General features: G+C 68.6%; 3 protein-coding genes across 8 annotated transcripts; 1 reads left to right on the forward strand and 2 right to left on the reverse strand.

The window, feature by feature from the left end:
* The first annotated feature begins 323 nt into the window (after positions 1-323).
* TBXA2R (thromboxane A2 receptor) lies at positions 324-7903 on the forward strand. Of its 2 annotated transcripts, none has more exons than XM_054182036.1 (4): positions 324-590; positions 3538-3634; positions 6093-7002; positions 7391-7903. In XM_054182036.1, the coding sequence occupies exons 3-4, from the start codon at positions 6181-6183 to the stop codon at positions 7661-7663; spliced, it is 1095 nt and encodes a 364-aa protein (XP_054038011.1). In that variant the 5' UTR covers positions 324-590; positions 3538-3634; positions 6093-6180; the 3' UTR covers positions 7664-7903. The 2 variants fall into 2 exon arrangements, with proteins under 2 accessions (XP_054038011.1, XP_054038010.1); XM_054182035.1 differs by lacking the exon at positions 324-590 and adding an exon at positions 1558-1687.
* A 359-nt stretch (positions 7904-8262) lies between these two features.
* GIPC3 (GIPC PDZ domain containing family member 3) lies at positions 8263-10913 on the reverse strand. Its single transcript, XM_054182066.1, has 6 exons — positions 10656-10913; positions 10008-10193; positions 9448-9628; positions 8827-8939; positions 8493-8574; positions 8263-8414 (listed from the first exon to the last, which is right to left on the reverse strand). The coding sequence occupies exons 1-6, from the start codon at positions 10911-10913 to the stop codon at positions 8263-8265; spliced, it is 972 nt and encodes a 323-aa protein (XP_054038041.1).
* Positions 10914-11241: 328 nt separating this feature from the next.
* Positions 11242-19318, reverse strand: HMG20B (high mobility group 20B). 5 transcript variants are annotated; one of them, XM_054182062.1, is made up of 11 exons: positions 19191-19318; positions 17719-17975; positions 17093-17156; positions 14921-15026; positions 14444-14647; positions 14095-14215; positions 13946-13998; positions 13574-13649; positions 13090-13305; positions 12585-12717; positions 11242-12375 (listed from the first exon to the last, which is right to left on the reverse strand). In XM_054182062.1, exons 3-11 carry the CDS (start codon positions 17128-17130, stop codon positions 12363-12365), a joined length of 960 nt encoding a protein of 319 aa, XP_054038037.1. In that variant the 5' UTR covers positions 17131-17156; positions 17719-17975; positions 19191-19318; the 3' UTR covers positions 11242-12362. The 5 variants fall into 5 exon arrangements, with proteins under 5 accessions (XP_054038037.1, XP_054038038.1, XP_054038036.1 ...); XM_054182063.1 differs by having other exon boundaries at positions 19199-19314; XM_054182061.1 differs by lacking the exon at positions 19191-19318 and adding an exon at positions 18713-19074 and having other exon boundaries at positions 17719-18616.
* Between the last annotated feature and the right edge of the window lie 44 nt (positions 19319-19362).

A 19362-nucleotide genomic window follows, 5' to 3' on the forward strand; every position in this document is an offset into this window, starting at 1 on the left:
CCTTTTCCCCACACCCCCGACGTCCAGCCCTGGATGGAGCCGCTGATGGGGCACGAGAGCCTGAGCCCCGGGGCTACGGCTGCCGGGCACCCACCGCGGCCGGTTCAGGGGCTGGACCCAGCTGAAGGCCAGGATGGTTTTTCCAGCCGCGGCTGCTCTGGGTGCTCTGCTCCACATCTCCCCCGTATTTTGGGGGGAGCCGGTTCTGTTCCTCTGCCTCGTGGTTTGCCACGGCGCAGCCCCGGGCTGGGTTTGGGAGGTCCAGCTCTTTTCTGCTGTCGGAAACAGTTGTCAGAGGCTCGGCTGGGTTCACGCCAGGGTGGTGGCAAGGCCAGTGAGGATCCGCCCTTCGGCACCCCCCGTGCCCACATCCTCTGAGAGCGGAGCTGCGCCCCGCGCCAGCCCGGCGGGAGGGTCGGCACACCCACCCCAGCAGCATCCGGGCACGACGGCCGGTGCTGAGACGAGTTTGCTCACGGCGGGGCCTCTCCTGCTCCCGGCACGTTCCTCCACCAGGGCCGGCCGTGGTCCGGCTCCGCAGGTGTCCCTCTGGCTCCAAACGACTGTCACCCCGCTCCTGGGCTTCTGCTGTGAGTCTTTGCTCCACACCAGGGGATGGAGGGACGGGGTCTGCAGCCCGGCAGTGCCAAGGCGGTGGCAGGAAAACATCCTGCTCAGGCTCCCGAGCATCGCTCAGCCGCCCGCGTGCCCCAGCCTGGCCTTCGGGGGACACCGGGTGCACGGGGCGCCACTGCGTCACCCGTGGGCTCAGACGCTCCCAGTGCTTCCGAGCTGGATGGAGACGCTGGTGCCAGGGACGGGCTTTGCCCTCCCCAGCGGGCCACAAGGAGCAGCAGAGGCCACCGCGTCCCTCCTGCAGCTCTCACGCCTCAGCGGGACAGTGCCTGGGATGGGCCACCTGGGCCACCTGCCACTGGGCAGCTCAGTGACACACCGAGCTCCGAGCAGCCGGGCGTCCGGTGTGTCCCCTGGGGTAGGGACGGCCGGGGTTATGGGGACACCCAGGGACGCTGCCGGGCGGGGGGGGTGGGGGGGGCCGGTCGCTCTCCTCCACCCTCCTTCCTCCCCGTTACCGGGTCTCGGGGGCCGCCGTGGGTGACGGCGGGGACGCCCCCCCCCGCCAGGCTGGAGGACGAGGCCCCCTGCGGTGCCGCCCGACGGGGCTGTGCCGTGCGGGTCCCGCGGGGACAACGGCGGCGGCGGCGGGACTGACCCCCCCCGCGCCCCCCCCGGCCGCAGGAATCCGCCTGGGGTAAACAGATGAGTAACGCGGAGCGGCTAAATATAGCCGGACCGGCCGTGGGGGGGGTCCCGGGATGGGGGGGGTCCCGGGGTGGGGGCAGGTGGGGCCGGGGGACGCCGTGCCTCATCCCTCGGGGCGCTGGGTGCCGGCACGGGAGCCGAGGGGGGGGTCGGGGGGGGAGTCGGCGGGGGACGGGGAGGGGGGGGGGTCGGGAGCCCCGTGCGGAGCGGGGGGAGGGCGGCGGATCCGGACACTGTTCCGGGGGCGCGGGGCGGGGCGGGGGGCGCCGGCGGCTCGGCCCTTCCCCCGCGCCCCCCGGCGGGACCGGGCTGAGCCGGGCCGAGAGGGGCCGAGAGGAGCCGAGCGGGGCCGAGCCGGGCTGGGCTGAGCCGGGCGGAGCCGCGCCGTCCCGGCGGCAGCGAGGTAGGGCCGGGTCGGGAGCCGCTGATGGAGGGGCCGGAGGATGCAGGACCCGGGGGGCGGGGGTAGGGACCGGAGGGGCTGAGAAGGAGAAAGAGCCCCCGAAGCTGGGACGGACGGAAGGACGGAGGGACCGGGACGGACGGAGAAACCGCAGGGCTGGGCCGGGACGATAAGGGCTGGTTTGCGCAGAAACCCGAAGGTTTCGGGGGAGGGAGAAAGCGGTGACCCCCCACGGGTTGGGGGGAGGGGGAGCGGGGACGTGGTGCCCCTCCAACCCCCCCCGGCTGTCTGCCCCCCGCGCTGGGTGTCCGGGGCTGGCACGTCCCAGGCTCTCCCCGGCACCAGCTTTCGGGGCTCCCCCCGCCGGGGCGGACCCGGCCCCTGCGAGCGGCTTTGCCAGAGCAGCGTCCCCCGTCCCCCCTCGCCGGCTCCGCCGCGTTGCTGGGAAGGGCCGGGAAAAGACCGGGAAAGGACCGGGAAAAGGGCTGTTCTGGGCGGGCGGAGCGGGCGACCCAGCGGCGGCTTCGGAGCCCCGGAGGTGCCGCGATGCTGCGGCCGGGGGCAGCCGAGGCGCGGGGGGGCCCTGGCTGCCCCCCCCCCCCCCGCCTCGGGCCTGCCACCTCGGGGGCCCAGCGCTGCCCCGGCTCTTGCACCCAAAGGTGCCCAGGGTGATCCGCCACCGCCCGCCCTGCGCCGGGGGCCCTGGGGACAGGTTGGGAGGAGATGGCCCAGGGACGGTGCTAACCCAGCCCGGGGGGTGACCGGGTTGGGGACCCCCCGCGACGGGCCACAGCAGGGACAGGCGAGGACAGCCACCGTGCCTGGCGGGGTCTATCCATGCTTTCCATGAATGTCCTCTGTCCTGGGTGTCCCAGGGGTGTCCCTGCTCCGGGCCAGGCCATCTCCCCCGGCAGTGGGTCCATCTGATGGTTGTGGGTCCAGGGAGGGACACTGGGGCTCTGCCAGGTCCCCATCCCCATGACGTGGCTGTTGCTTTTCCTGTCCCAGCTGATGGCCTTGAGCCGATCTGCTGCCAGGGAGCCCCAGCCGGGGGCGGGAGGGGGGGGTGGTTGGAGGTGCCCAACGGGGGAGGGTGGGACCAGCTGCACAAGGGACATCAGGCTGGGGGGAGAGAAGGGACGCTGCAGAGAAGGTCCTCGTCCTTCCAGGGACAAGGGCCTGTCCCTGGAGGTGTCCAGCAAGCAAAGGGACAAATGCAAACGCCCCGCAGCGTCTTCTGCGCAGCCGTCCTGCGGCCAAGTGCCACGTCCCGAGTGGCAGAGCCCCGGCCAAGGGGGCACATGGGGTGGGGGGGAGTCGCTGCTGCCCGGTTTGAGGTCCCTTTGCAGGCGCGTGGTGCCCCGGTACCCAGCGAACCTCCCTTCCCAGCCCCTCCCGGCCTGATCCTGCCGAGGACGTCCGGGGAAGCGATGTGCTGGGGCGGGCGCTGCGCTGATAAGGAGCAGCCTCTTGCGCTCCCCCATTAGCCTCTCGCCTTTCCCTCGCTAACCTCGGATGTGGCCAGGGCAGGAAGCGGTGCCCGGCGGAGGCAGGGAGGCCTGCGGTGCATCTGCGGCGTAATGCCGACCCACGGGCTCGCATGGCGCCAAGAACCCCATTAGCGCCTGCACCAGCCCCCGCCGCTGCTGCCAGCGCCTCTCGGGCTCCAGCGGCCCATTGCGGAGATAACTGCTCTCCGCCGGGATTTTAACCCCAGCACCCTTTGCCTTTACTCGCAGCCAAACCCTTGGTCCCGTGGGATCTCCCTGGGAGAGGGTTTTGCCAGATCCGGTAACCCCAAACGGCAGCGCGCGGGGACAGGCAGCGGGCTCAGGGTCTCTCCTCCGCAGGAACTGCCGTCCTCACGCGCGTCCTCCTGCGGTGACCGCCCATGATGGAGGGAGACAGCGAGTGAGGAGTCCCTGGCCCCCACATGAACCCCTTCCAGTAAGTGCCTCTGGTTTGCCCTGGCGCGCGCGGGGTTCGGCTCGCTCCCAGCTCTTTAATATTTGATTCCCTCTAAGTGCTGCGCGCGGTCCCACGCCACCCGGCTGAGGCAGCTCCGAGCAGGGTGGCACCCGCTGCTCGGTCCCTGAGCCCGTCCCAGCATCGCGGCTGGTCCTGGGGCAGAGCCCCCGTGTCCCCAACCCTGCTGGCAGCGAGCGGCGGGTGAGGGTCTGGGTCACGGTGGTGCAGGGGCAGGAGGGGAGGGGAGGACGGGGAGGGGACGTGGGTGACGGTGGGGTTTGGGGTGTGCGGAGCTGCTGGGGCTGGTGCACCCTTGCCCAGCCCTGGTGGCGCCGCGGGGATCCCCACTCTGGACACTGTGGGGAGAGGGGTCGGATCCTGCTGCAGTGAGCCAGGAGCATCCCATGGCTGTGAGTCCCTGGGCAATGGGGACAGCAGGGTGGCATCGCCCTGGGTGCTCCTGATCCCCAGCCACGCTGGAAGGAGTGTGGGGAACGGACACACATTTGAGGACCGTGTCCCGAGAGCATGGGCAGAGACATGGCAAGGGACAGCCGGAGTGGGACCTCTGAGCCATGGTGGCATCACCATGGGATGGGAGGAATGTGCTGCCTCCCAGGGACGAGAGTCCCATGGGACATGGGAAAAGTTGGTGGTTCCTCTGGGACCCCGAACAGTGCCACCGAGGCCTGACCGCATGCCCCAAGGGGACTGATGCCTTTGGGGCCGCCGCTGCCATCCCTTGGGAACCGGAGGAAACAAACAGCAGCAAGTTTTCGCTCTTGTCTCATGGAAAAAGCCGTGGCCGTCCTCACGCTGCGGCAGTGAATCATTGCCACGCTCTGCCAGCTGCCTGCGCCGGGACAGGGATGGGGACGGGGACAGGGACATGCCCCTGCTACCACCCAGCAGCCGCGGGGGCTGATGGTGCATTCGGTGATGGGGGCGAGGGCGCTGCCATGCCGGATGGGTGCCAGCACCCCCGGCCTTGCAGCCCGCCTGGATGCGGCCCCAGAGGAGGATGTTGCAACGCCTGGCCCCGTCCCAGCCCCGGGACGGGCTGTGGGATCAGCGTGCGCCGCGGGTGTGGGCCGCGGCTCCCGGCCCCGTGGCCACCCTCGCGCCGGGGGCCGGAAAGGGGGTGGCGAGGGGATGGAGGTGCCAGGCTGCAGGACGCGGCCCAGGGCTCGCCCGGAACATGAGGACACAGAGCAGGGATGGACGCGGGACCAGCCGCTGGGTTTGGCGCCCATCGGGGCTGGCATGAGGTTTGCCTTGGGGACGGGGACGGAGGGCGGGTGGCAGTGCCACCCTGCAGGGGGGGAAGGCAGCGCTGCCAGGACCCCTGCGGCCCAGGAGCATTGCGGCAGGGTCTTTGCAGAGGCAGCTGGGCATCCCATGGGGGCCACTGGGCTGGGGACAACGTCAGCGGTGTGGGGACGGGGAGGACGGGGCAGCAAGGACATCCACAGCCTGGAGAAAGGGATCCCAGGAGGAGAGGAGGGGTCTGGTCCCTGGGGTCCCTGGGGTGTCCAGCCCCCGCTGTCACCACGCCTCTGCCCCATCCCACATCACGCCATTTGCAGCCTGGACTAATTAGCGATGGAGGCGGCAGCCCTGGGGCTTTCCAGATGTCGGATGCTTCCCAGCCCCGGGTCAGGGCCCGGCAAGGCAGCGTGACATCGACCGGGCTGCCCACGACCACAGCCGTCCTCATGCACCCTGCCGCAGGCGCCGGGCCAGCCTCCCGGTGACAAAGCCTTGACTCCAGCTGCGGCGGGGCCGGGGAGGGGGAGAGGAGGGATGGCACACATGCGGGCCAGCTGCGTGTCCCACAGCCGTGGGGTGACCGCCGTGCCGGCACCGGGGGCTGCAGCACATGGCTCCGGGCATGGATGTCCCATCTCCTGCCTCAGTTTCCCCACCACACTGCGGGAACGGGGTCTCCCTGCATTGAGCCAGGGGTGCAGAGAGGAAGGAGCAGAGATGGGGGGGGGTGGGTGTGTGCCAGGATCAGGCCCTGTCACAGCCGCCCCGTCCCTGCGCACCCCGTCCTTCAGAGCATCCCCCCGCCACAGCAGAGGGCAGGTGTCCTCGGGGGTGTCTGGCTGTGTCCTCCCTGGGGCCAGGGGGAGCCGGTGCCATCAGAGCGGAGCTGCCAGCGCCGCGCTTCTCCGAACACCCACCGCGCCGGATTACAGCCTCATGGCAACAGCCCCATGTGGCTCGCGGCCGGGGACGGTTAATCCTGGCCAGCTGCGGGGCTGGGGCCCTCCCGGCCGCTGCCGCCCCCAGAGCAGCGCCAGCCCGGCACGTGCCGTGGCCCTGGCGTGGTGTCCCCCTCCCCAGCCCGGGGGTGCTCCACATTTGCACGGTGGGTGATGGGTGGGCTTGGCCGCGGGGCCCGGCCCTAAACCCCCCCTCCTTGTCCCCGCAGGGCAAGGCGGGATCGGTGCTGGCACCGGAGGGAGCACACGCCATGGAGCTGAGCCGAGAGGGTGCCTGAAGCCGCCGGAAGGAGCGGGATGGGGTGGGGGGACATGGAGCCCCGCAACGGCAGCACGGCCGGCCAGTCAGACACGTGCTTCGGGGTGTTCAACGCCAGTGACGGCCGTGACACGGCGCAGAACAGCATCACCTCGCCCTGGTTCTCCACCGCCTTCGGCCTCATCGGCCTCTGCTCCAACCTCTTTGCCCTCTGCGTCCTGCTCAGCTCCTCCCGTAAGCTGTCCAGCCGGGCCCGCTCCTCCTTCCTCGTCTTCCTCTGCGGGCTGGTGGTCACGGACTTCATGGGGCTGCTGGTGACAGCCTCCGTCATCATCCCCTACCACTTCATCAAGTTCACCTGGGCCGAGGTGGACCCCGGCTGCCACCTCTGTAACTTCTTGGGCTTCTCTATGGTCTTCTTCGGACAGTGCCCGCTGCTGCTGGGGGCCACCATGGCTGGCGAGAGGTTCTTTGGCATCAACCACCCCTTCTCCCGCTCCACCAGCATCTCCAAGCGCCGCGCCTGGTCCATCGTGGGGCTGGTGTGGGGCTTCTCCTGCTTGCTGGGGCTGCTGCCGGTGCTGGGGCTGGGGCGGTACACGCTGCAGTACCCGGGCTCCTGGTGCTTCCTCACCCTCCTGCCCGACACTGGCGACGTCGTCTTCTGCCTGCTCTTCGCCCTGCTGGGCATCTTCTCCGTGCTGCTCTCCTTCATCTTCAACACGGTCAGCGTGGTGACGCTCTGCCGCGTCTACCATGACCGGGAGTCAGTGCAGCGACGCCGGGACAGCGAGGTGGAGATGATGGTGCAGCTCGTGGGCATCATGCTCATCGCCACCATCTGCTGGATGCCCCTCCTGGTGAGGCTCTGGGTCTCGGTGTGCCCCCCCCTCCACGTCCCTCTTGGGTCTTGGTGGCCTCCCCCCCGCCGAGGTCCCAGGTCTCAGGGTGTTGTTCCCCCCACGTCCCTGCTAGCGAGGCCCTGGGTTTCGGTGTCCCCCCCGCCACCACGCTGCACCCTGGGTGGGCACCTGAGCGACGGGTCTGGGGCTCAGCACCGCCCGCAGGCAGAGCGGGTGCTCCCCGGTATTGGGTGCCCCAAACCGGCCTGGGAGCCCTTTCCGAGAGGCTCGACGCCCAACCTGGACCCTCACCATCTCCCCCACCCTGGGGCAGCTCATGGCCTCTGCATGGCCCACCCCCACGTCGCCCCCCCGCTGACGCCTTGCCCCGTTCCATGCCCCGCAGATCTTCATCGTCCAGACGGTCCTGCAGCAGCTGCCGGCCGGCAGCGACCGGCTCCAGATGCTGCCCCCGGAGACGCAGAAGATGCTGCTCATCTACATCCGCATGGTCACCTGGAACCAGATCCTGGACCCCTGGGTCTACATCCTCTTCCGCCGGGCCGTGCTGCAGCGCGTCTACCCCAGCCTGCGCCCCCGGCCCTCCATCCTCTCCCTCTACCCCGTCCTCAACCCCTCCCTGCGCCGCAAGCTCACCGCTGACTCCGTCCTGCAGTAGCGGCCCCCGGGGACAGCTGCCAAGCAGGGACACACACACACACACACACACACACACACACAGACAAGCCATCCCCCCATCCCACCCCCCAGGTTAATTAATTGTCCCCATCACCTGCATCCATGGGCTCTCCCCACCCACCTCCGCCAAGCCCCGGTACCTGGGGGGGGGTGGCAGGGGGCACGGGGCTGCTCCCTCCTCCCTGTCCCCACCTGAGTGCCCCCCCCAACAATAAACCACCGCTTGTACAGCTCTCTGCGCCTGTTGGGGGTGAGCATCCCCGGGGGGACCATGGGGGGGGCCCCAGCCCCGTGTCCAGCCAGAGCAACAGCCCTTCTCCTCCAGTCTCTGCTTTAATGAGCCACGGCCGCTTCCCACCACATTTCGGGGGTGCACGAGTTGGGGGGGGGGGTGGTCCTTGGAGGATGGGGGGACAGCTGGGTGCCCTGCTGCCCCCCCCCCCCCCACCTCAGGGGACACACCTGGTTGCAATGAGGGGGCAGGATGGGGACCCCCCAGCAGCACCGCCAGCCCCAGGTGGGGACGTAGGGAGGGGACGCAGACAAGGGGCCCCGCCGCCACCCCCACCCCCCCCCCAGCTACTCCTGCCCTGCCTCGGGGTGGCAGACGGCCGCCCACACCTCGGCCACGAACTCCTGGGGGAAGGCAAACTCGCCCAGCACCGAGTCCAAGCCGCGGGCGAGCTGGGCCGCGCCGGGGCTCTCCTTGGCCGCCTCCACCATCATCGAGGCTGGGGAAGAGGGGAGGCCGGGTCAGTGGCGAGTGGAGGTCCGGGGAGGGCCCCCCCCGTCCCCCCCTGCCCGCTCACCCAGCTCGCTGTCGCGGATGCCCATGTAGCTCTCCAGCAGGTCGTCCACCCGGCGGGCGGCTTCTTCCTCGAAGGGGCTGGGCTGGGGGCGAGAGGCCCAGCGGGTGGGTGCCAGGAGGTGGGGGCACAGCTCAGGGACACCCCCCCCCCCGCCCCACTCCCACAAGGCCGTGCCCATGGGTGCTGCACGCGTGGGCACCCAGCAACACCCCCCTCCCCCCGCCATAGGGTTCACCCAGGGGCGTGGGGATGCTCATCGCCACCCCGGTCACGGTGTGTGTGGATGTGGGCTCAGGGGGTGGGGGGGGGTTTCGGGGGCGGGGGGGTGTCTTACCCCCTCCTCCAGCGTGGCCGGGCCCTGCGCCCGCAGCCGCAGCGTTTCCTTCCCGCTGGTCACTCTGCCCTCGCCCGGGGACTTGCTGCTCCGCGTCCTCTGCCCGATCATGTCTGCACCCCAGGATGGGGGGGGGTAATGGGGGAGAGTAAGGGGGGGTGAGGGCACAGGCAGGGCCTGGCACCCTCCTGCCCCTCGCTGCCCCCACCCCGGCCGTCACCCAGCCCACCCATGTCCCAGCACCCCGAGGCGGGGGGGCACCGCAGGCTGAGCCGTGCATGGGGAGGGGGTGCTTGGGGGCAGCGTGGGCATAAGGGACACCCATGGGCGCGGGGGGTGTGGGGGGTGCAGACGGCTACAGGATGCTCATGACAGCACACACAGAGGAGCTGGGGTGCCCATGGGGAGGACAAGCAGGCATGGGGACCCCCGTTCCCCCCCCCTCCCCAAAGGTGTGCCCCATACAGGGGTGCTGCGAGTCTGTGGGGTACGTGGGTAGCAGACCCTGGGGGGGGCTGCAGGACAGGGGGGCCAGGGGGGATCGGCCTCCCCACGCCCCTCCCAGGGGTCCCCCATCCCCAGGGCAAGGGGACGGGACCCCCCCCCCCCACCAAGACTCACCGAAGGCCTTTTTGGGCTGCACCAGGCGGAGGGTGAAGGGCTGAGCCCGGGGCAGCTCCCGCAGCATCCGGGCCACCTCGTAGTGCCGGCAGCCCACGATGGTGTGGTCATTGATGGCCTCGATGCTGTCCCCCACGCACACCGTCCGGATGCGGTTGATGATGCTGCCCTCCTTGATTCTCTGGGGACCGTGGAAGGGGATGGCGGGGGGGGACAACACACAACGACAAGGTGGCACCACGGGAAAGACAGATAGACATAGCCCCCCCCCCCCCCCCAACCCGGCACAAAAGCACCTCCGTGGTCCCGTGTCCTTCAGCAACTGGGTCAGGCAGGGAGGGTGTGTCCCCCCCCCCAAAACTGCACATGGTGGGGGTGACCCCCAGGGCCAGCGTGGGCCTGGGGCGGGGAGGGACACACTGGTGGGAGGGGAGTCAGGGAAGGAGCACGGTCCCAGGGATGGGGTGGCAGCAGGGGATGCCACCCTGCGGGGCCACCGCTCCCACGGCTGCCCCCAGCCCCAGCGTGACCCCACGGGGCTGGGGGGGGGGGGGATTCACCTTGATGAAAGCGTAGCCAGCCCCGTTGTCTGTGATGGTGAGGCCAAGCGCATCCTCCGTCTTGGTCACCTCCACCTCCTTCGTCTCGCCCCGGACGTGGGCGAAGATGAAGTCCTCCAGGCCGATCTGTCCCCCCAGCAGCTTCTGCATGTCCACTTTGTGCGTGTTGAGCGTGCAAAAGAGGATCTGCCCCGGGGAACCCCCTCATCAGGGGCTGGAGATGCCCCAGCAGGGTCGGGGGGCATCCGGGTTGTCGGGGCAGGTGCCGGCCGTGGGCAGCCGGGTCCGGGCGCTGCTGGAGCAGAGGGGTCTGGGGACACCCAGCCTGCCCGGGGACCCGCTCCCTGGGAGCCCTTCCCTGGGCTCCAGGCTACGCGGTCGCTGGCATCAGCCAGGGAAGAGGTAGCCCCGGCTCCTTGCCTGCATGCCGGGGGGGGAACCGAGGCACAGAGCCACCCAACCGCTCCCCAGAGGAGACGTGACAGCCCTGAGATTAAACCACTCTTTTCCAGGTCATTTTGGGGGCTGCATTTGCAAGCAGCTGGGGACCCACAGGACGGGTGGCCACAGATGGTGTCATGGGGTTGGTGTCCCCCGCTTTGGGTGCAAAGCCCCCTCCCCGCGCCCCGGCAGCCGCAGCCCCCTCACCTCGGTGGGCGAGATGCCGAAGACCTCAGCGATTTTGGCGTAGAGCTCCTTGACGTTGGTGAAGCCCTCGATACGCCCCGTGGGGCTGCCGTGGGCCAGCTGCGTGTGAAACACCAGCCTGGGGCGGACACGGGGGGGCCGGGGGGCCGGGATGTCCTCGGCAGAGGGCAGCTCGGGGGTCCCCGGCTCCTGCCCCACGCCGTTCTCCATGGGGCTGCCCTCCTGGACCTGCCTGCCGCGCCTGCCCGCCCGCCGCATCCCGCTGCCGGCACTGCTGAATTATAGATGGGTGCCAGCTCCCGGCTCGGCCGTAAGGTGATCCCCGGGCCTGGGAACCTGATCCCGCGGCGCAGGTAACCCACCTGGGATCGGGTGAGCTCTGCCACGTAGGAAGGGCCCCGGGCAGGCTGGAGGAGGTGGGAGAGCAGCCCGTACAGAGCCGGCTCCATCGCACCCTCCCCGGCTGGTGCTGGGGGCTGCAGCGATGAGCTCGGGACCATCACCCTACAACACCCCAAAGCTCCCGGGATTAGGGCCGGGAGTGGCTCTGAAGCTGCCTCTGAGCACAAACACACGGAGCCCAGGCTGGTTGTTTTCTCCCACATTTATTTGCTCCCATCTCCATCCCAAGCCAAGTGGCCGCCGGGAGTGGCAACCAGGAGACTCATCTACAGAGCACGGACCTTGCAGGCGAGAGACGAGCGGTCGCACACCAGCCCCGGGTTAAACCCAGGGCCAGATCACCGTAGTGCTAGTAAGAAAATAAGACACTCTCTAATTACACAGTCTGAGATTAGTGACGGGCAGCCCCGGGGCCGGGCGACCCCAGCACAGCACGGCCGGGACGCGGCTGCCGTCACGGTGGTCCCACGATGCAGGAGGGGCTCGGGCAGGGAGGCAGGAGCCAAAAACCTGTGCACTGCCCCACAGGCTCCCCACCACGGGGAAAAAAAGGGGTCAGTCCTGGCTCCTGCATGATTATTTTTGCCTTCACCACTGCAAAGGGCAGGAGCTGCCCTGCCTGGTCCCAGAGGCGGGTGGGGAAGGAGAGGTGACAGGCAGGGTGACACAGGCAGGGGGCTGAAGGCACCCATCGGGGAGCAGCAAGGGGAAGGGGGAAGATTAAATAAAGCAAGAGGCGAGCAGAAGGAAGCTGCCACCTCACCTGCTGCAGGAGAGGGGACCAAGAGGCTCCCTGGGCTGATCTAGGGGCCGGGAGGCAGCGCTGAGCCCCAGGGGCTCCCAGGGCACCCGGCTGCCTCCCTCCCACCACAGGCCGGTTAACAGCCGCCCCTGGAAGGCGCCGATTCCCTCCAGTAACCCACAGGCACCTCATCCGCCCTCAGACAGCTGGGAGGCTCCGGTGGAGCGAGACGGAGCTGCAGGAGCTGGGGAGCTCACGGGAGAGCAGGGGGGACGCTCACGCCCACCGCTGACCCCCTCGCCCAGCACCGCGGCCGGCCGGCGGCTCTCAGCCCTGTCACCGCTTGGTCCCCAGGAAGGCTCAAGGTCCTCAGAGATGCTGCAGCCAGAGGAGCCGGGCGCAGGGGGGCCGGGGAGGGGGACCCCCAGCTCACTTCTCCAGCCAGGTGCGTGGGGTGGAGGGGGAAGCAGCCGGACCACCAGCAGAGACTGTCCCTTGCATGAGCTCCAAGGGACAGGGCCATGGTCCGGCCGGCCCCGGGCTCCAGGAGGGACTGGTCCTCTTCACAAGTGTTCGCTGAAGAGGGAGGAAAGCAAGGCTGAGTTACAGGGGGTCGGTTTCTCTCTCCCACAACTGCCTGGTGCAGCCCTGAGCCCCTCTCTACCCGCACCGTCCCTGCTTGGCTCCTGTCACCCCCCCTGCCACGGGCTGACCCGCTGGTACCCGTGCTGGCCGGGACATGAGGGTCCTCGTGCGCCAGCTCCGGCCAGCCCTGCCTGGCTCACCTGGCTATCCGGGACAGGATCTCCTTGATGCGCACCACCAGTTTCTCATGTTGCAGGGGGTTGCTCTCGATGGCGCTGTGCAGTTTGGCCATGTAGAAGTCCAGAGTGCTCAGCGTGGGGGTTTCCCCGGTGCCTGCGAGGCAGAAGCCCAGTTAGCAGGGCCAGCAAGTCCCCACCCAGCCCTGCCCATCGTGCTGGTGACTGGGGAAGGGACCCTGAAGAATAGGTGCCATCTCCTGCAGCAGGAGAGAGCCGCGTCGACACAAGCCCAGGAACAAAAGGAGTTTGTGGGCACAGCTGTGACCATGGCTCCAGAGGGCAGTTTCCAGCCTGCCCTACCCCGTTACAGGGGGCTGTCACATCCTTGGGCTCCCCAGAGAGTCCCCCAAAGTGCCCTGGCTCCCATCCCATCAGCAGACAAGCGTTTATTAACCCCCCCGGTGTGTCTCTGCGCGGCCACCAGGCCCCAGCAGCAGGCTGGTCCCCACGGCTGCCCCGAACTCACCGGGGATGGGGAGGGAGGCGAAGCTGGCGGTGAGGGCCTGCCGCACGGACTGGAGCTGCTGCTGCAAGGCCAGGGTCTGCCTCTCCTCCTGGGCCAGCTCCTGCTCCAGCTTCTCCTTGGCACAGTTCATGCTCTCCGTGTGCTTCTGCAGGATGGCGTTCTGCTCCTCAAACTCCGTGTTCATCTTCCGCAGGCGCCGCAGCTCGGCCTCCCGGGCTGCCGGGAACGGCGCGATGTCAGGGGTGGTCCCTCTGACTCTCTCCCTCATCCCAAACCCCGTCCCTTCCCCAGCCACAACTCTTCAAAGAGGCTCATCAGCGCCACCAGCCCCTCTATCCAGGTCCAGGGACCTTTCAGAGCCTGGATCTCGCACCCAGCGCCCGCCGTGGTCCTGCCCCGCGGGATGCAGGCTGCTCCTGCAGCACCATCGCTTGCTGCAGCCGTCCCCCGCGCAAGATGCTGCAGCCCTCCCCCAGCCCCTCACCTTTGTTTTGGTCCAAGAACTCCTCTGTGAAGATGGGCACGTCGAAGGTGGAGAAGGTGTCGCTGCACTCGCCGGCCTGGGGGAGAGGAGGGGACGGATCAGGCAGGGTCCCACCGAAGGGGAACCCGTCTCCTTGGGGCTGGACGGACAGGAGGCACAGGGACAGGGGGGTGGCCCTGCCTGGGCAGACAGGGAGGACGGCTGCCCTCTGCCTCCTGCCACTCCGGGCTCTGCTTCGACGGGAAACTGGGGCCTTGAAGCACAACCCAGGAGTCTCCCTCTGCCCAAACCTGCAGCCAGCGCGGTTCCCACGGGCTGAACCCTGCAGTGCCTCAGTTTCCCCCCACACAGGCAGACCTGCCCGGGCCTTACCTTGAGTGGGTGCCCGTTCAGCAGGGTGTTCACTGCCGCAGAGCCCGCATCCTCTGGAAAGGAGGAAGGAGGTTACCCCCAGGAGCCAGCCCAGCATCCCCCCAGAGGCTCTGGCAGCGACGCCGGCAGCCGCTGCTCCCGCAACCCACCTTTTTTGATCTTTTTCTCCTGGATCTTCTCTGTGCACATCTTGTAGGCCTCTGACTGCTGGTATTCCCGCAGCTCCTTCATGTACTGCTGTTTCTCTCGCTCCGCTTCATCCAGGTACCGCTACGGTCACAGAGGGTCCTCAGCCCGGCCCGGCCCCAGGCTCCCCGGGGGGGCTGCTGACCCCTCCCCACTATTCGAGGCCCAGCTCCTGCTCACCAGCCCACCACTAGTGGGATAAGCTCCCTCTGTGGAGCTGCAGCCAGGCAGCGAGCAAAGGGGTTTGGGGTGCAGGGTCCGGAGGGCGCTGCCCAGCCCTGTTGGGGGCGGGTCTCTCCTGGGGGCCGGTACCTGCTTCTCCGAAAGCTGCAGCTTGCTCCACTCAGCCCCCAGCATCTTGGTGATCTCTGGGAAGGGCAGGTCAGGATGCTGCGTGCGGATCTGCTCGCGCCGCTCATTCAGAAAACGCACGTAGCCCGTCACAGGGGCTTTGGGGCCGTTGGGAAGGATCTTCTTCCTCTTCTTGCCCTTGGGCCAGCCCCTCTTCTTCACCGGCTGGCACCCAGTGAAGGGAAAGGGACAACCCGTCACGGATCAGAGCGCCTGACGCCATCGCGCTGGCAGGACACAGGAGCAGCCTGGACCCGCCTGGGCCTCCTGTCCCTCGAGGGAAGGTCTGGGCCTTTCCTCAGGTCACGGCCGCAGCCACGGGCTCTCCTGGCTGCGCCTGGGCTGCTGAAGGGTGAGTGGAGGGACAGCCCCAGGCTGGGCAACACAGACCCTGCTCCCGGGGACTGTGTGGGGAAGGATGCAGGCACCGGAGCTCACCTCCTCCTCGCCGTGCGGCTTCTCACCGCTTGTCCGTGCCGACTCTCCCTTCTCCTGCTTGATGGCCACCAGGAAGTTTCCATGCTGAGCTTTGCCCGTGGCATGTCTGCAGCCAGAGAGTACCCGTCAGAAAGGGCTGGGAAACCACTGGGATCAACAGCAACACATTCCCCAGCAGCACAACCTCACGCTCGCCAGATCCCCCAGCTCCCGCCCACCCAAACAGCCCCAAACTCGCTACCAGTCCCAGAGCTCCTGTTCCTCTGTGAGGGGAGGTCACAGGTGAGTGACGGGGCTCAAGCAGAGCCCAGCACCGGGTGAGCAGGGCAGTCCTGGGCACACGAAAGCTGCCCCAAGGTCCACTGACAACCCTGGGACCTTTCAGTGGCATTTGGAAGGGGGCTGGGAACCACTGGTGCTGCTCTTGGGGGCAGGTAACAGTGCCGGTCACACTCCTGTGTGCCACCAGGGCTTGGGTGCACACCTCGGTGAGGAGTCCCAAGCAGCACGAACCAGCTGATCCTCCTCTGCAAGGGAGGAGGGGCCGCGGCGGTTTGGATCCTGGCTCCAGGGGCACCGCCTGGAAGCATCACTCACACCCAGCACGAGTGCTGCCAGGGATAAGGAGAACCCTCAAGGCAGAGGATGAGGGCAGGGCGCCGGCTCAACCCACTCCAGCCACAACCGCTCCATCAGGTTCCTGCCGCCACCAAGATGCACCGAGCCACCTCCGAGACGCACCGAGCGGCTCTAACGCAGGGCTGGCAGCCCCAGATCCCCCTCTCCAACTTGCTGGGGATCAGCATCATTCAGCAGGGGACGCAGGTCCAGCACCCGGGTTGGCAGAGCCTCCTTGCCCCGGCTGAGCACACACAGCCCCACCACAGGGACCCTCCCCAGCCCCTTCTCCAGCCAGCTCCATCCCATCGCCTGTCCCGCTCGCACCCTTTGGACCCTGACGCGGCTCCTGCTCCATCGGAGCGTGTCCACTGGCAAAGCGTGGTCAGATCCCCTCTTGAGGGGAGCCACAAAGGGCTCGAGAGTTGCAGCAAATGGTGCCCACTTGGGTTCCATCCGAGTCACCAGACACCGTAACCAGCCCAGGGCCAAGCACAAGCCCCAACAAAGAAAACGCCGCTGTGTACCAAAAGCCAGACGGATCCCAACCCAGGATGCACCCCAGAGCTTCTCCCGCCCGTTTGTCACATTACATACCTGGTGCGAATCCAAATTCCCCTGGAGAGCCCAACCTACCACTACCAGGTTATCACCCGTACGAGCCACCTGTGCGATTAATTTGATGGGGGCCCTTTCTGTAAGCCCCCAGGGACGCCCTCTGTAACCGCGCTGCTCCTTGAGGATGGAGCGGGTACCCAGCACAAGATCCATTGGGATCTGAGCCCAACCAGCTGCCCTGCACCCCCACGCTCACACGAGAGCCTACGGGACGGTGTGAGACCACTTCTTCTTCCATCTTCTGGGAGAAAAAACCACCCCCGAGGTTCCTCACAGGAGCAGCCAGCCTTAGGCTTTCTTTATCAGCTCTAACAGAAATATTCCCGGTGATGCCCGTACAGTATCACCGCGCTCAGCCGCCACGGCCGGGAACACACTAACGCCCTGCACCACCAGACACCAGAGCTCTGCCTCCCCCCCGCCGTCCAGATTCCTCGCGTGCCTAAGGATGCTTTAAAAAGTAAAGTTATTTCAGGCAAGATTCCTCCTCTTATCTGAACCTCCCTCGTCTGGTTGGCGCTGGCATGCGCCACCCTCCAGCCCGGAGTCGCCGCGGCCCCCGCACCGCGGCCCCCGCGCTCTTGGCCCTCTGCCGGGAGGGCCGGCGGTCGACGCTGGTGTGGGACAGCATGCGGTTCGCCGTGTGCGGGTGTGGACGAAGACCTCGCTGGTCTGAATTTCACGAGATGCTTCTCCGACACCAGGGCTCCCTGCGCTAATCAGCACAGCCAGGTGGAAGCTAACGAAGCAGGTGATAAGGGGAGTGGGAGACGGGGGTCCCCAAAACACGCAGAAGACCCCCAAGGCCCGCACGGCAAGACCGGCCACCCTTTGGCAAGGGACGCAGGGCCGGGGCCTAGTATGGGACAGGGTGACATGGGGCGGCTGGCGGCCACAGGACAGAGGGGCCCGGAGCACGGTGCGGCGGGCACTTACAGCATGGCGGCAGGCGGCTGCTTGGCGCTGTGGGCCATGGGTCCGGGGGCTACTGGGTCAGCGTCTGCGGGACAGGGACGGAGCTGGCACCACACCCTCCGGGGGCTGCGGGGCTCCAAGGGGGGAGCCCGGGGGTGTCCGTCCCCCCCCGACCCCTGTTCCTCCCGCGGGGGTCCCTCCTGTTCCCCTGTCCTCCCCCCCCCCCCCGCAAGACCCCCCAAAGCTCTGCCCCATGGGGACACCCCATCCCCCTCCCCAACCCGCCGCCTTTGGCCTCTCCACCCCCACAGGCCTCCCCCCCGCCCCGCGATCCCACCGCTGCCCCCCAACAGGCTCCCCCACGCACCCCGCTCTGTCCCCCCCCGGGGTCACCCTCCGCCCCCTAACCTGCCCCCCCCGCCCAACCCCTGGGAGCTCCGCCCCGTGAGGACACCCCAGCCCCCCCCCGCCCCCAAACGGCGCCTCCTCCCCAGCCAACCCCCGCCTTTGGCCTCCCCCCCGCCCAGGGGCTCGGGCCCCCCCCCGACCCCCGTCCCGCGGGGTCCCACCGCTACCCCCCGGCGGGGTCCCCACACACCCCCGCGGGACCCCCCACCTCCCCGCTCCCCTCCGCGGCTCTTCCTTACCTGGCCACGCCCCTCTATTATTATGCAAAGTAGGAGCCCGCCTCGGCGCTCCCGATTGGCCGCTCGCGCCGAGCCGTGGAGGGAGCCGCCGAGCGCGGATTGGCCGGAAGGGTTCACGTCAGAGGTGAGCGGCGGAGGGAGGGGCGGGGCCGGCCGGCGCGGCGTTTGCGCGCACGTTGAGTTCGGCGCGCGCGGCGCGCCGCCCGCCAATCAGCGATCGGCGTGGGGACGGAGCAGTATTGTCGGGATGGCGGCGCCTTAAAGGGGCAACGACACGGATGGGGCCCACCCCAGCCGACCCACGGCGGGTGCCCCCAGCGCCCACCCCGGCGTCCAGGATGGGGAGCCCCGAGAGGGGCCTCGAGGGTGGCCCAGTGGCCCCAGTGTACCCTCGCCGCTCCCAGCGCCCCCAGTCCCAGCGGTATCATCCCATTGCTCCCAGTAACCCCAGTGCCCACCTCGGGGCGGTCCCAGCGACCCCAGTTACCCTCCCCCACCGCTCCCAGCAACCCCAGTACGCCACGGGGTTGGGCTCCCAGTGGTCCCAACGCCCACCCCGGGGGTCCCAATGGCCCTGACACATCCCCCCCGCACTGCTCCCAGCGACCCCAGTGCTGCCCATACTGCTCCCAGTGACCCCCGTGCTGCCCATACTGGTCCCATCGCCCCAGTATGAGATGGTCAGGATGATCCCAGGATGGTCCCCCCATGATGCCAGTAGTCACCGCAGAGTCCCAGTGACCCCAGTACTCCCCTCTCCACTGCTCCCAGCGACTCCATTACTGCCTGTATTGGTCCCAGTCACCTCGGTACCCCCTTACTGCTCCCTAGTACCTACCCAAGCAGGGGGGTCCCCACGGCCCCAGTAGCCACCACAGAGTCCCAGTGACCCCCAGGACTCTCCCCGAACTGCTCCCAATGACCCCAGCATGTGCCCAAGTGGAGGGTCCCCATGACCCCAGTAGCCACCACAGAGTCCCAGTGACCCCAGTACACCCCTCAGGAGGGGTTCCAGTGACCCCTGTACTGCTCATGCCGGTTCCAGTCACCCAGTACCTACTCAAGAGGAGGTCCCGGTCACCCCAGTCCCTCCATACTGCCCCCAGTGACCCCAGTTCGCCCCCCCTGCAGTTGGAGTGACCCCAGTACTGCTCCTACCTGTCCCAGTCACCCAATACCTACTGAAGAGGAGGTCCCAGTCACCCCAGTACCCCCATACTGGCCACTGGTGACTCCAGTATGCACCCAAATGGGAGGTCCCCATGGTGCCACACCTCAGCATCCCAGTGACCCCAGTACTCCCTCCACACTGCTCCCAGTATTCCCAGCATGCGTCCAAGCGGGGGGCCCCCGTGACCCCAGCAGTCACCCCAGCGTCCCTCCCAGTGGCCCCAGTACCCTCACACGCTGTTTCCAGCGCCCACCGCCAGGAGCACCGGCGCTCCCCCCCCCCCCCCGCCCCGCGCCCTCACCCCGTTACCCCGACGCTCCTCAGCACCCCCCGGCGCTCGGAGCATCCTCCCCCGGGCGGCGGGAGGCGGGGCAGAGCCGGCCAAGGTGGGGGGAGCCCCGGCCGAGGCGGGGGAGCCCCGGAGCGGCGGGGCCGGGCCCCGGCGCAGCCCCGCCCCGCCCCGTCCCGTCCGG

This window comes from Rissa tridactyla, chromosome 22 (genome assembly GCF_028500815.1).
Source record: "Rissa tridactyla isolate bRisTri1 chromosome 22, bRisTri1.patW.cur.20221130, whole genome shotgun sequence".
Classification (NCBI taxonomy): Eukaryota; Metazoa; Chordata; class Aves; order Charadriiformes; family Laridae; genus Rissa; species Rissa tridactyla.

Coding starts and splice junctions, on each gene's coding strand:
- GIPC3 (XM_054182066.1), bottom strand. CDS start 10,913: ATGCGGCGGGCGGGCAGGCGCGGCAGGCAGGTCCAGGAGGGCAGCCCC. Junction 10,194..10,655: donor TCGGCATCTCGCCCACCGAG/GTGAGGGGGCTG, acceptor TCCCCGGGGCAG/ATCCTCTTTTGCACGCTCAA. Junction 8,415..8,492: donor CATCCGCGACAGCGAGCTGG/GTGAGCGGGCAG, acceptor CCTCTTCCCCAG/CCTCGATGATGGTGGAGGCG.
- HMG20B (XM_054182062.1), bottom strand. CDS start 17,130: ATGGCCCACAGCGCCAAGCAGCCGCCTGCCGCCATGCT. Junction 13,306..13,573: donor GTTCTTGGACCAAAACAAAG/GTGAGGGGCTGG, acceptor CGTTCCCGGCAG/CCCGGGAGGCCGAGCTGCGG. Junction 12,718..13,089: donor CGCCTCCCTCCCCATCCCCG/GTGAGTTCGGGG, acceptor TCTGCCTCGCAG/GCACCGGGGAAACCCCCACG.
- TBXA2R (XM_054182036.1), top strand. CDS start 6,181: ATGGGGTGGGGGGACATGGAGCCCCGCAACGGCAGCACGGCCGGCCAG. Junction 7,003..7,390: donor TCTGCTGGATGCCCCTCCTG/GTGAGGCTCTGG, acceptor CATGCCCCGCAG/ATCTTCATCGTCCAGACGGT.